This window comes from Rhincodon typus, chromosome 16 (genome assembly GCF_021869965.1).
Source record: "Rhincodon typus isolate 14 chromosome 16, sRhiTyp1.1, whole genome shotgun sequence".
Taxonomy (NCBI): Eukaryota; Metazoa; Chordata; class Chondrichthyes; order Orectolobiformes; family Rhincodontidae; genus Rhincodon; species Rhincodon typus.
This window is the reverse complement of record NC_063347.1, coordinates 28,923,225-28,938,936: the sequence shown is the minus strand read 5'-3', so window position 1 is coordinate 28,938,936 and position 15,712 is coordinate 28,923,225. Positions and strand designations below refer to the sequence as shown.

Genomic DNA, 15,712 nt, shown 5'->3' with positions numbered 1-15,712 from the left:
AGGTTTGGTCCCCTCTAGGCAGCAACAGGGTGCTGCTTTTGGCCTCATCAGCTTTGCATCAGTGAGGGGTAACCCTGAGATTTCTTTTAATTTAATCCTCCACAGGATGAGGTTATCATTGGCTAGGCCAGCATTTATTGCCCATCCCTAATTTGCCCAGCGGACTGTTAAGAATCAACCACATTGCTGAGAGTCTAGAGTCGCATGAAGGCCAGACCAGGTAGGTATGTCAGTTTCCTTCCCTAAATGACATTAGTGAACCAGATGCCAATCAGCAATGGATTCATGGTTATCATTAAACTCTTAATTCCACATTAAGTTTGAATTCAAATTCCACCATCTGCTGGAGTGGGATTTGAACCCCAGTCCCCAGAACCTGGGTCTCCGGATTAACAGTCCAATAATATCAGTAGACCATCCATCACCTTCGCAGATTGCTGTTAATATCCTACAGCTTTTGCTGCATGGGAAGATGAGGCTGAACTATAACTTCTGTTCCACTTTTTCCAGAGCAATGGAGTGGTCTGACATGCCTGTCAGAAGTAATGGCCACTTGGGTGAGATAAAGGGGTGTGATTTAGGAACCCAGGATCTTGAACACTGGGGAGCCTGTGCCTTTGAAAAGCATGGGAGGAAATTCCTGAGTAGCTAGGCAGAAATTCTTATATTTCATAAAAGAACAATGGCAGAAAATAATTAATGTTGTCTGAACCAAGTCACAACTGCGTTGAGTTTCTTCAAATATGGTTTGATCTGCAAAGATCACCAGACAGGCTGTGTCAAGGAAGTTATTTTTGGGACAAAATTGTTTATGTATAGTAATACACTATTTCTTCTGCTTTTGCAGCATAGATGGCACCCAATCAGGTATGTTCATTCTCATTTTCATGTTTGAATTGGTAGATATCATAGAGGAATGTGTACTTTGTTTTTCCATGATTTGGCTATAATCAAGGTGGAATTCCATCTTTTGAGGTGGGGACAGTAATGAGGACATGGACTGCGAACACTCATAGCTTTCATTATTCAGTAGAAACTGAGCACCCAGAAAGCGTTTTATTGTTATTGCATTTAATGCTGTGCTAGACCCACCAGTCTTGATATGCAAGTCTTAATGGCTGGATAGTAATACTGTAAGAACATTAACCGTTCTACTGAGGTCAAGAAGACTTGATTTTCAAAACGGTAGTGAATCTCACATATTTACTTTTTGGCTTCTGACTGAGGCTTGCGTTGAGCTGCTGGCAAAAAGTACACATCAGTGCAACTGCAGAATGGTTTGGTGAATTTTACTACCATTTGAAAATTACATATACATTGGTGGCAAAGTAAATACCAATTATTCAGTTCTAAGATCTATGCTTAAAGTAACCAACCCAATGATCAAACTTGGTGTTGCTTTGCCTGACCTTTCCAGCTGGGCTGCTTTGAATCCTTTACATGCACTGGAATAGGTTCAGCGAAAAATATGTTAGCTGTAGTTCATTTTTAAACAGTCTGTTAACTAGTATTATGTGCATTTTAAAATATTTTAGATCTCCAACATTTGTGGAGAGTGTGTTTCTCTGTGGTTGTCCCTCATCTACATGCAAGTTTATGAAATGGGAGGAGGAGCAGTACACCACTTGCCACTTTTGAGTCAGCTCCACTATTCAAAAAGATGACTGATCTGATTTTAAACATAACTCTACATTTCTGCATTCCTCCAGCATGCTTATTAAGAATTTATCTATCTCTTGCCTTGAAATATTCAAGGATTTTACCTGCACTGCTTTTTGAGGAATGTTGCAAAGACTCACCACTCTTGGAGAGAAATATTTCTCTTCATCTGTCTTAAATTATGACCTCTTATTTTTAAACAGTGACCTCTTATTCTAGATTCTCCCACCCAGCGAAAATATCCTTTCCATATTCACCTTGTCAAGTCTCTTCAGGACTTTGCATATTTCAATCAAGTCGCCTCTCAGTTTTCTAAACTCCACTAAATACAAGTCTGGCCTGATCAACCTTTCTTCATAAAACTTCCCATCCATTCCAGCATTCTCTGAACTGCCTCCAGTACATTTCTATCCTTCATAAAATAGGAAACCAATATACAGTACTCCAATTTGGTCTTAGCAATATTTTGTATAACTGAAGTATAACATCCCCACTTGCAATGAATGATGTCATTCTGTTTCTTGCTATACCAGAATATTTAACTTTTGTGATTCATGCACTTGGACACCCAGATCCTTGTGCACCTTAGAGCTCTTCCATCTCTCACCTTGTGGTCAATCAAAAAAAAATTCAGACTCTGCCAAATGGGCAGTTTAACCATTTCCCATATTATGCTCCATGTGCCATATCTTTGCCCTCTCACTTAACCTATCTATATACTTTGTAGCTTCCTTGCGACCTCTTCACAACTTGCTTCCCTACCTTTATCATCAGCAAAGTTGGCAACTATATTTTTCCTTCAGATCATTATAAATTGTAAAGTTTATATAAATTGGAAGAAGTTGAGGCACTAGCACTGATCCCTGTACCAACCAGACCTATTATGCATGCACTGTTTCCTGCTCTGCATATATTATCTCCTGTATAATGAGCTTTTATTTTCTGCAATAAACTTTTGGTGTGGTGCCTTATCAAAGTGTCTTATGAAATCTAAGTACAGAGCATCAGCTGGTTCCCCTTTATCCATCGTACATGTTACTCCTTCAAAGAACTTCGGTAAATTGTTTAAACATGATTTTCCTGTCACAAAACTGTATTGACTACCCAATTCCCTTGAACCTATCTAAGTGCCTTTAAATGATGTATTTAATAATAGCTTTGTACAGTTTTCCCCAAGACACATGTTAAGCTAACAGCCTATAGTTTTCTGCTTTCTTTCCCCTTTTTTGAGGATAGTAGTTATGTCGGCTACATTCCAATTTAATGGATCATTCCCCAAATCTAGTGAATTTTAAGAAATTAAAAGCAGTGTATCAACTTCCTTTATTATCAACTTCTTTTAAGATCATAGGATGAATGCCATCAGCACTTGGGGAATTATTGACCCACAGTTTCCATAATTTGCAGTTTTTGCGAATTCCTTCCTCCCTTTCAATTCCTGATTTGACATGTATTTCTCGGATGTTATTTGCATCCTGTGGTGAAGACCGAGCTTTCTGAAATTTACATTTTTTTTTGAGCATTTTCCTGGCCTATTACAGTGTTTCATTTCACACACAACCCTGTGCTTTTGTGCCTTGATCTTTTTAGACTCCTTTTCATCTCTTGGCTTTGTATCTCTACATTTTACTTGGTTTCCTTGGTTAATAGTAGCTCACCATGTGTTAGTTTAACTTAGTGTTTTTTTGACTGACCTTCTGAAAGTTAAGAGTTCTGCCTGTTTAGGAAAGCCTTACACCATCTGGAAAGGACAACTTATGAACAAGGGGAGATTTCTATGCTTTGGCATTTTACAGTCAGCTACTCAACCGTTTCTGCCATTCAAACTGTAAGTAGCGTTGTTTTAGGTACTTTAATTTTATTTGCTCAATGGAGAAATTTGAGAATTAACTGGAAGTGACTATAGCATGCTGGTCAAGAATATTGTATTGCTACTCTAAGTTAGTGTTTTTTGAAAATTCTGGCTTTATAACCACAATAGAGCCAGAGAATGACAACTTTGTACGCTTTTCACTGTATTCCTATACTTGAGTACACATGACAATAAAATATAATACTAATTCTAAAAGAGAAATTACATGGCAATGAAGTGCAAACATTCTGTAATGGGTGAAGAACTTGCTAATATCCTTGTTCTAAGTAGGATTTTGGTAGTTGTGAAATGTTGCCTTTTAAAGGAATTATAAATTTCAAGTCTGTCAAAAATTTGAAATATGTTTTGAGGACATCCTATAGTGTGCTGTTTGTAATCATGGCGAGAAATCAATTAGAGTTAACAACTTACTAAGTCTGTTCGAAATAGGTAATTAAATCATTTAGGTAATTTTTTTCTGTAAATATAAAAAACCCACCATTATGCTGTGTAGATGTACAAAGATGCAAAAATTAATGGGAGAAACCCTAAATACTTCAATACAAAGCATGCCATACTTTAATTGCAATTGCAATATTGGTTAACTGAAGCAATAGTAACTGCTAAACAATGGGTTACTTCTGCAATCAGTCACAGACTGATGCAGCACTGACCAGTAAGTGTTCTTGTGAAGATTAACTATTGACCTTAATCCACTACTTGTTCAAGCAGTGCATTCTGGATTGTAACAACTCACTTTGACAATATTTCCACATGTTACCTTGACTTCTGTTGCAGTCACTGGAAATGAGACCTATGGTTCTAATTTTTTTTGCCACTGGAAACAGTTTGTTTTCATTTATCATTACACTTATTAGAGCCATTTATGATTTTGAACACCCCTATTTAAATTTAATATTAATCTTTTCAAAAGAGAACAAAACTTAGCCTTTCCAATGTCATTATTTAATAGGAGCCCCTCATCCCTTGTACCATTCTAACAAATCTCTCCATCCTTTCCAAGGCCTTGACACCATTCCTACAGTGTGCTCAGCTGGGAATACATAATTCCAGTCGAGGTCTCACGAGTTTATGAAGGTTTAGCTTAATTTGCTTGCTTTTGCTTTTTGGGGTGCTGTTGGCCTAGTGATATTGTCACTGGACTAGTAATCCAGAAACCTAGATAATATTCTGTGGACCAGGGTTTGAATCCCACCATGGCAGAAGGCAGAATTTGAATTCTGTTTAAAAAAAAATCTAGAAACAAATGCCTAAAGATGATGACCATTGTTGATTGTTATAAGAACTCATATGTTTCAGTAATACTCTTTAGGAAATGCTGCCCTTACCTTGACTCCAGACCCTCAGCAAGGTGGTTGATTTTCAGTCACCCTCTGAAATGGCTGGCATGCCATTCAGTTGTATCAACTGCTAGAAAGGAAGAAGGAATGAAACCAGCAGTGGCTTGGAAGCATCGCAACTAACTGAGCTGGTCAATTCCTAAAGAACATAGCTGCTAAACGCGATCTGCAGCAGGTGGTGAGAGAATCATTCAAGAGGGGAAAAAAAAATACTTGACCCCATCCTCCCCAGTCTGTCTGCCACAGATGCATATGTGACCAATAAAAATATTGATAAGAGTAACCACCCCGCAGACCTTGTGGAGACACAGCCCTGTCTTCACATTGAGAATATTCTCTGTTGTGTGGTACTATCACCATGCTAAATGACTACAAACAGATCTGGCAGCTTGAGTCTGGGCATCCGTGAGATGCTGTGGGCCATCAGCTGTAGGTGAGTAGTACTCCAACACAATTTTCAACCTCATAGCCTGGCATATTCCCCACAAAACATTTTCCATCGAGTTGGGGGTCATTTTCTGGTTCAGTGAAGAGTGCAGGAGGGCATGTAAGGAGCAACACTATGTTTACCTAAAGATGAGGGGTCAACCTAGTGAAGCTACAAAGTACGACTACCTATGTGTCAGACAACATAAGCAACAAGAGCTACATTATTGTCAACAAATGGACCTGAATTTTAGCTCTGTAGTCCTGCCACATCTAGTCGTCAATGGTAGTGGACAATTAAACACCTCAAAGAGGAGGATCCTCCACAAACATCCTGATCCTTGATAACAATGGAGCCCAAGGCATTAGAGCAAAGAAAAGATAAGGCTAAAGCATTTGCAACAATTTTTAGTCAAAGGTTCTGTGTTGGGATCCAACTTGTCCTCCTTCAGAGATCCCCAGCCTCACAATGGCGAGTTTTCAACCTGTTAGATTCACTCCGTGTGTTATCAAGAAGTAGTTCAAGGCACTGGATATTGCAAAGGCCATGAGCCCTGATGATATTGCAGCAATGCTACTGAAGAATTGGCGCTCCAGAACTTGCCACAACCCTAATCAAGCTATTCAGTACAACTACAGAATGCTCAGGTACGTCCTCAATGCATAAGAACAAATATAACTCAATCAATTGCCACGCCATCAGTCAAGTGGTGGACGGTGTCATCAACAGTGCTATCAAGCAGCACTTGCTTAGCAATAGCTTTCTTACTGATGCTCAGTTGGGGTTTTGTCAGGGCCACTCGACTCCGGACCACAATCTTGATTCACACATGGACAAAAGAGCTGAATTGCAGAAATGAGGTGAGAGTGACTGCCCTTGTCATCAAGGCCACATCTTACAGAATGTTAGAGCTCTAGCAAAACTAGAATCAGTTAACTGTAAGACAGATAAATGTAAATAATAAGACAGACAGTAATCCCAACACTAACCAGAAGGAGCGAACTCAACACACGAGAAAGACAGACCCTGGAAGGATTAAAGAAGGACAGTAGCATTACAATACTACCCGCAGACAAAGGGCACGTGACAGTGATACTGAATAAAAGGGACTACATCTCCAGGGCACAAGCACTGCTCGCCAACGAGAACACATACCAGTACAAGCTGACCCGACACCGCAACTAGGCAACAAAATCCTCTACATGCTAAAAAGACTTAAACAAACAGGACAGATCAACAAAGCAGACTTCTCAAGAATGAAACCCGAAGGAACCAACACACCCCGATTCTAAAGCGCACAAGCGGGAAGTACCCCTCAGACCCATAGTCTCCCTACCAGGCATTCCGTCACACAGATTAGCCAAGGAATCACAAAGGAGACTCGGGCACCTAGTCAACAAGTCACCCCACTCTATCCACTCAGCGCAAGAATTCCTCAACTCCATCAAAGACATAAGGATCGATGACAAAGAGACCATGATATCATTTGATGTCACTGCCCTATTTACATCAATAGACATACCACTAGCAAGGGAAACAATGACAACACAACTGGAACAAGAGCAAGACCCCAGTGAAACCATCTCCTCTAAGGACAACATGCTCAAACTATTGGACCTATGCCTCACCACCCACTTCACTTTCAACGGCCAAACATACAAGCAAATCAATGGGACACCCATTGGATCACCTATCTCCGGACTCATAGCAGAAGCAGTGATGCAAAGACTAGAAAGGACAGCCCTCCTGCAAATCCAACCAAAACTATGGATACGCGACGTGGACAACACCCTTGTCATCATTAAACGGACCAAATTAGAGGAGACACACAAACTTATAAACAACACCCTCACCGGAATAAAATTCACTAGAGAGGAGAAGAACAAACAGCTCCCATTCCTGGATGTCATGGTAGAGCGCAAGACAAATGGGGAACTGCAAACAAAAGTACACCGCAAAGCCACACACACAGACCAGGTACTGAACTTCAACAGCAACGATCCCAGCACACACAAACGAAGCTGCATGCAAACACTATCTAAAAGGGCAACGACACACTGCACCAACACTGAACGACGCCAAGAGGAAGAAGAATACCTCTTCCAGGTTTTCAAGGATAATGTATATCCAAAAAACTAGGTCAGAAGATGCCTACACGAACAACATCAGAAAGATACTACACGCCCTGACACACTTGTCACACTACCCTACATCAGGAATACATCGGAACTCCCCACAAGACTCCTACGACCGTGGGCATCAGAGTGGCACACAAGCCCACATCAACCCTATGACAACTGCTCACCCGAACTAAAGACCCACTCCCCACCGTGGACAGGACCAATGTCATCTACAAGATCCCCTGCAGTGACTGTGAAAAACACTACATCGGACAAACAGGAAGGAAACTGACAACAAGAGTACATGAACACCAACTGGCTGCAAAAAGACACGACCAGTACTCACCCATCTCAATCCACAGGGACAAGGAGAACCACCATTTCGACTGGGACGATACCAACATCCTGGGACAAGCTAGGCAGAGGCAGGCACAAGAATTGCTAGAAGCCTGGCACTCCTCAAAGCATGCTATTAATAAACATATTGAACTTTACCCCATATTCATTCCACTACGAAGGAAAACCGGAAGTGAGACAATCCATCTCAACAGACCCCAGAGTTTAAAAACCAGGCGGGAGAACACACCGACACTTCATCGGAGACTGCACTGATGATGTTACCCAGCATGGTAACGAAACATCTGCAAAACAAGAAGCCAGCTCGGCGAGCCAACCAACCTCATCAATTAAATGTAGTTGGAATCATAGGGAAAGCTCTCTGCTGGATGGAGTTCTACCTGACAATAGGAACCTGGTTTTAATTATTGGAGATCAGTCATCTCAGCACCAGAATATCTCTGCAAGAGTTTCTCAGAGCAGTGTCCTCGGCCCAGTCATCCTCAGCTGCTTCATCAATGACTTTCTCCCCGTCATATGGTGAGAAATGGGGATGTTTGCTGATGACAGCACGATGTTCACGAATTCTCAGATACTGAAGCTGTCCATTCCTAAATGCAACAAGACCTGGACAATATTTCGGCTTGAGCTGACAAGTAACAAGTAACATTTGTGCCACACAAGTGCCAGGCAATGATTGTCTCCCAACAAGAATCTAACCATCATCCCTTCATAGTCAATGGCATTCCCCATCACTAAATCCCTTACTGTCAAGTTCCTGCGGGTGACCATTGAGCAGAAACTGAGGTGGATTAGCCGTACAAGTAAAACCAAAAATTACTGGTGAAACTCGGCAGGTCTGCCAGCATCTTGGACAGAAAAGAGAGTTAACCTTAAGTCCAGTGACCCAACCCCCCCAAACTTCCTTAGAACAATTCGCACAAGAACTATAGCTGCAAGACCAGATCAGAGGCTAGGAATCCTGCAGGAAATAACTCCCTTCCAGATTCCCCAAAGCCTGTTCACCATCTATAAAGCACAAGTCAGGAGTTTGTTGGAATACTTCCCACTTACCAGGATGAGTGCAAGTGCACAATCACTTCTGTCTAGTAGGTCAAGTGTAATAGATACGTGGTTACACCACCTGCAAGTTCCCTTCCAAGACACTCACTTTCCAGACTTGGAAATATATCACCATTCCGTCAGTGTTGCTGGGTCAAAATCCTGAAAGTCTGTTCTTAATGCCACTGTGGGTTTATTTGGACAAATGGACTGCGGCAGTTCAAGAAGGCAGTTCACTACCACCTTTTCAAGGGCAACTGGAGATGGATAATAAATGCTGGCGCAGCCACTGACACCGACATCTTGTGAGTGAATGTAAAAAAAACAAATTAATAAAGCCGAGTTTTACACCTGAATTTTGTTTAATACAGTGCCAGTTATTTTCCACTCCATCTCTTCATTCTTTCTATCCAAATGCTTCTTGCTTGTGTTAAATATAATCAGCTGTGACAGCCTATTCCACTAGACCGACCTCCTGGAGACTGTTAGTATTCTCTCATCGTTTACCAAATTTGACTTTTATATCATCTGCAGACTTTGAAATTATTCGCTATAAACCAAAGTTCAGGGCATTAATATATTTCAAAATGAACTGTAGTCTTAATATCCATCTTGGGCAACAGCATGCTTCCCTCCATCAGTAAAATGATGTTTCATGGTTCCTCTGTGATTTCCTCCTTTTTAGCCAGGTTTGTATCTGTGCTTCTGCTGTCTAATTTCAGGGCTTTCATTTTGCTGTTAAGTGTATTAGAAACATTGGAATGGGAGTAAGCCATGCAGCCTGTCGAGCCTGTCCCGCCATTCAAATCATCATGGCTGATTGATCAAGCCTTTTGCCCACCACATCCCCATAATCATGTATGCCACTGATAATCAGAATTCTATCAATCTTTACTCTAAACATACTCAAAGACTGAGCTTCCACAGCCCTCTGTGGTGGAGAATTTCAAAGCTTTTTTAAATTCTTTTTTTTTTAAATTCATTAACGGGATGAGGGTGTCACTGGCTAGGCAGCATTTATTGCCCATCCCTGATTGCCCAGAGGGCACTTCAGAGTCAACCACATTGCTGTGGGTCTGGAGTCACATGTAGGCCAGACAAGGTAAGGATGGCAGTTTCCTTCCTTAAAGGACAGTAGTGAACCAGATGGGTTTTTTTCTGACAATCGACAATGGATTCATGGTCATCATTAGATTCTTAATTCCAGATATTTTACTGAATTCAAATTCCACTATCTGGCATGGTGGGATTCAAACCTGGGTCCCCTGAACATTTATCTGGCTGTCTGGATTAACAGTCCAGCGACAATACCACTGAGCCATTGTCTCCCCTCTAACTAAAAAAGACGTTCTCCTCGTCTTGGACCTAAATGGCATTCCCCTTATTTTCAAATTGTGCCCCCTAGTTTTAGGATCTCCAGCCAGCGGAATCATCATGCTTAAATATCTCCTTTTAAATATTTTAAGTTTCAACAAGATCACCTCCCATTCTTTGAAACTCTATAGAATACAGGCCTAGTTTGCCCCTTCTGTCTTATTGGACAGTTGAACCTGTCCTGGGACAAGTCTGGTGAACATGTGTTGCCCTCCCTGTGGGGCCACAACTGTCCCTCTATAATATTTTTCCTGAAGTAAGGAGACACAAACTGCCCACAGTACTATCGGCGTGATCTGACCAAGGTCCCATACAATTGAAGCAATGGTATTCATCTAAATCTGTGCTGCTGCCTCATTTTACTGCTACATGGCCAACACTCACTTTGAGTACGTTATATCTATCTTCACAACATTCAGCATCTTGAACATTCCCCCTAATTTTTTGAGAATATATTTTCGTTGGTGCTTGAAACCATCCGTCCGTGGATTCCTCTTTCACTATTTGTGTTTATAAAAGGTGTTTTTATGTTCTCTTTTATGATGGCTATCAATGTATTTTTTGTACTTTCACTTTTACCTCCTATTTAAGATATTAAGATAATTTTCTTTGCTTTCAACATTCAGATTTGTTCTCTACTAAACTAATAGCCAGATAATTGTCACAAGCCTATATTTTCTGTCAATGTTTTGACCAATCTTTGGTCATCCCGGGAACTCTAGCTTTGGAAATTGTACTCCTTGCAGGAATGCATCTTCTCCTTAATCAGAACTTAAACTTAACAATCTTTTCTTAAATTTGGCATAGAATTGATAATATTTGCTTTCTTACTGTTTTGCTTATCCTTTTTTTTTTAAATTTCAGTACATTTGGACCAGATCTCTTATCTCACTGAAATTGATTCACTTAGCTCCAGTTGAGTGTTTGTTTTTTTTAAATATAGAATTCCTACAGTGTGGAAACTAGCCAATAAGCCCAACTAGTCCACACCACCCCTCCGAAGAGCATCCCACCCAGACTCAGCCCCCTACCCTATCCCTGTAACCCCCTCCTATCCTGTCGTTTATATCTTGCCCTTTCTCATTACTATTTTAAATGGGATAAAATGATTGCTGTTCCCTTAATCCTCTCACAGAAACGTGCTCCACTTCATCTTATTGCTGATTGGGCTAAGAGTACTCCAATCAAAAAAAAGTTCCTTGTGTCTATTTTAGGAATTCTGACTTTACCTTTTATACTGCTAGTTACTATCTTTGTCACTTAAGATAATTAAAGTTCTTTTCATCACTACTTTGTACTTCTGTAGCGGTCAGTTAGCTTGGGTGGCTGGTTTGTCTTGCAGAGTGATGCCAATAGCAGTTTTTGAATCTTTTTGTAATTCATCCAAAGATCTGCTGTTTCAACTTCTCCACCAACCTCTTCCCCCACAATCCCCCCCCCCACCCCAAAAAAAATCTTGTGGCCTGTAGAATATAATATTGTGTACCTCTTGTCAGACATAACCAAACAAATGCTGCTTTTGATTCCCAACTATATCTTTCCAGTGTTTGTAATTGCTTCTTTTATCAATGCTTTCCCTGTTCTGTAAGTCAGTTCTATTATTGCCACGGTTTCATATTCCCATGTTGTGAATTGTGCCTGCAGCTCACCAACCTCGTTTTCCATGCTGTTTTTCCAATCCAAACAGAAGCCTGTGCTGTGAGATGTCAAATGTTATCTTCACATTGACATTGTTAGATTCTTATCACATTTCAAAGCCTTGAATGTTGACACTTTTTTTAAAAATGTGATTATCCTTCTATGCTTGTTGCGATCCAAGTTTATAGTGAATAGCTTACCTGGCCCTATTAAGTTAGGTATATGACTGTTAAACTAAGATCATTTCAATTAATGACAAACTGAATAGCTAAATACTTCCTGCTTGTTCCCACTTTAGATGGGGCATTTGGCGTTTATGCAGATTTTATGAATTTTCGTTGGTGTTTCCTTTTATCAAGTATATCTTTCTTTTAGGCCGGAGAAACTTGATATTGAAACAGTTATGAGTGTTGATTGCTTAAAAAACAAGGTACCAATAACAGTGTTCCGGAAAATAACTTTCTCGGGGACAAGAGAAGGTGAGAACTTAGTCTCTGATTAAACATTTTGCTGACCTTTTTGTTACAATTTCCACTCTCGCCTTTTGTGAATCACTTAAATCAATCACTTGAACTGGAATTCTTGATACTCCTCAGCTTCTCCATGTGCTCTCTGATGCACAGTTGAGAATGGAGAAGGAGGGCTAGCTAATCAATGTCTTTCTTTCTTTAAAAAAACAAAAGAGCTGTGGATGCTGGAAATCAGATCCTAAAACAGAAATAGCTGGAAAAGCTCAGGGGGTCTGGCAGCATCTTTGGAGAGAAATCAGAGTTAACTGTTCTGAGGAGGAGTTGCTGGACCTGAAACATTTTGAGGGTCACTGTACCCAAAACATTAACTCTGATTTCTGTCCACAAATGCTGTCAGATTTGCTGAGCTTTTCCAGCAATTTCTGTTGAAGTCTTTTTTTTTCCCTTCCAAATTAGAACATTTCCATACACTACCATCTTTAAAACCAGAATGAAAATTTAAAATTGTGCTCCTCCCCTACCTTTACCCGTTCTCCCCATTCTTACCTCTTCTGTCATTTGAAACAACCCACAATACAGGCACTTTAAATAGCCTGCTGACCCTGAAGAGAAGTTGATGTGTAAATTTTCTTGCAGGTGTCTCATTTATTGAAATGTCAGGCCAATGAGTTCTGCTCAACAATGCTTAGAGCCAGTTTAATTTTTCCCCCCAGCACTGAAGAATGGATTATATTATAGCTTGTATGAGTTTGTGGAACAAGGAAAAGCAGGAAGCAATTTGGAGTCTCTGCTTCATAAACTGGAAGAGGAAAAACTAGTGAGTTACATGTTTAATTCCGTTGAGGTCTAGTGAAAGACGTGTTGAAAAAGAACTCAACATTTGAATAAAATGCTACAATCACATGCGTTCATATCTTGCTTAGAGAGTAACTGCAATGGTTGAAGCTCCACTCAATTTGGCTTGGGCATGTCTGCTCTTCAGTTAACAAGTTGAAGATTTAAACTCAAAAGTGTAATGCATGTATGCTGTTGTTGTTGCTCCTTTTATTTGCATGCTGAGTACTATAGTGCAGTATTTTCCAAGCAATTGCCATCCCCAGTAGTGTTTCCTTTGGGCCAATCCACTCTTGTTCATATCTGTAGCATTTAAAGGCTTAATATCTTTATACACAGGTTCTTATCAAACCGTTGGGTGATCGGGGATTTCTACTTTTATTTTCTCCATTAGAGATGGCAGATAATGGTAAGTGTGATTGCTCAGGTTTATGTAAAATATTGATGTAGAATTATGAAATTTTCAAACTTAAGTGCAGCTACATGCTGTTGATTCATAATTCTCATTCTGAATGTATTTTTGTTTAAATCAGAATCTCCAACCTCGAAGCCCAAGTTTCTTCAAGCATTATTTTTGTTTCCAGAATCTAGATTGATTGGTATTGGTAAGTTAAACCTGTATGAAGTTGCACAAATAGGTTCAAAAACAATTTATACAAAACTATGATGTTAAGTCCTCAGAAACATGCATGCTTGTTATTGTATGAAATCATCATTTAAGTAATTATGTTATAATCAGTACCTACTTGCCTATCTTTGCATTCTCCTATATCCACCATTTGTTAATAAAAGCAGATATTCATTGCCACTCTGGCTGGATGGGCTGAATACAGCAGCAGTAATTATCTTGTGTGTCTCAGTTTAAATTAATAGATTTAAAATATTCCCCTTTAATTAGATTTTGGACTACCTTTGCCCTCATTTGTTTAATTGAATAAATTGTACTGCAAGTTGACACAATCTTAAAATTTATCTTTTCAGTGTCAATATTACTGAATTTCTTTAAACAGGTAGTGTGAAGTGCAATTTATTTTTAAGAATAATAATATTTTACAACTTCGTTGCAAAAATTATCCTCAAACGCAATATAAGCTTGGACATATTTCCTGCAAATTTTCTTTCCTTTTCTGCCTTGTTCTGCATTTTAATTCACATTGGTCTGCTATGTAAATGTGCTTAATAAGTTATTGCTTGTTTGTGTTCCTTTTGTAGATGAGATAAAGAGAAATGCAGAGTCTGTGTCAACTGTTTGCAATGATCCAGAAGTCATGCTACAGTTATCCAAGCTCGTACCTGCATTGCACTTTGCTTTGGATAAAATACGAAAAGAGCTGCCTTGTAGCTTAAAGAATTCAACCATAGATGCTGCATTTGAAAATAATTTAATTGGTTACCTAAAGAATTCACAAGGAAAAGTAGCTTGTGCTGAAAATGGAAATCCTAGTCAATTTGTCATTCCCTCTTACGAGGAAAAAAGGTTCTCTTCAACCAGGCAAAAGAGATCAAATTTATCAAGAATCTTGCGCTCTTATTTCTTTCACCCTCTTCGCTATCAGTTTGAAGTTTCCAAAGCTGTTGAGATGTTAAACCAATATCCAGTGTCTGAGACTGAGTTACTGAGCTCACCTGCTACATGTTTTGGAGAGGAGCAGAAATTTGAGAATCCTATGCCAGAGGTTGCTGTTCAAGAGCCTCTGGATCCTCAAACGAGCAGCATCATAGTTGATGGTAACTTTGTGATGCCTTCTGATAATATGGCTGATTATGATCCTGATAAAATTCAAGAGCTTATTGATTTAATATACAGCAGGAAAAGGTTTGGTCCAGGAGAAACTAATATAATGAATATTGAAGGACTTACACATTGTATATCTGACAAAAATAACCTTGGAATAAAGAGAAAATTGGAATCTGTTACTGAGAGGAGCAACAAGCATATGAAGACTGCTCAAGGTAAAAGAACACAGCATTTAAGTATTAGTTTAATGTTTAACTTCATGAAATGTTATAGGTAGTTTGTTTGGTTATCAACTTTGAACTCTTGGATGGGTAAGTAATTTGGGTGTAGCCCAGATCTGTGGAATGAACATTCTCTTCACTGATTAAGAATTCTGTTTTGAAATGGATTTGGCAAGTTTCAAAGCTGATAACTTCATGTGTGAGGATAAAAAACATTCAGCATGACTCAAAGTAGATTTGATTTTATATTGTGACTTCATAAGGACCATATACGTATAGAAATAACTGTAATAAAGCCACAAAGCACAGAAACAGCTTCACCTCCCACACCCCACAACCCCACGGTTCAACCAGTCCAACGACCAGACATCCCAATCTGACCCAGTCCCACCTGCCAGCATTTGACCCACATCCCCCCCCCCCAAGCCTTTCCTATTCATTTACCTATCCAGATGTTTTTTAAATGTTGTAATTATACCAGCCTCCACCACTTCCTCTAGCAGCTCATTCCATACATGCACCACCTTCTGCATGAAAAAATTGCCCCTTAGGTTCTTTTTAAATCTTTCCCCTCTCACCTTAAACCTATGCCCTTTAGTTTGGGCTGCTCACCCTAGGAA

At 39.7% G+C, this 15,712-nt stretch overlaps 1 protein-coding gene across 4 annotated transcripts in view; it reads left to right on the top strand.

Moving 5' to 3' along the window:
• The window catches only part of tasora (transcription activation suppressor a), a 55,942-nt gene that overhangs the window by 26,181 nt on the left and 14,049 nt on the right, over positions 1-15,712 (top strand). For 3 of the 4 annotated variants that reach the window (XM_048606792.1, XM_048606791.1, XM_048606793.1), the window contains exons 8-14: positions 848-867; positions 3,385-3,487; positions 12,205-12,308; positions 13,013-13,116; positions 13,473-13,542; positions 13,667-13,738; positions 14,346-15,086. In XM_048606792.1, the coding sequence (XP_048462749.1) occupies positions 848-867; positions 3,385-3,487; positions 12,205-12,308; positions 13,013-13,116; positions 13,473-13,542; positions 13,667-13,738; positions 14,346-15,086 (1,214 nt within the window). The remainder of the gene's footprint in view (positions 1-847; positions 868-3,384; positions 3,488-12,204; positions 12,309-13,012; positions 13,117-13,472; positions 13,543-13,666; positions 13,739-14,345; positions 15,087-15,712) is intronic. The other variant, XM_020536244.2, reaches the window with a different exon arrangement.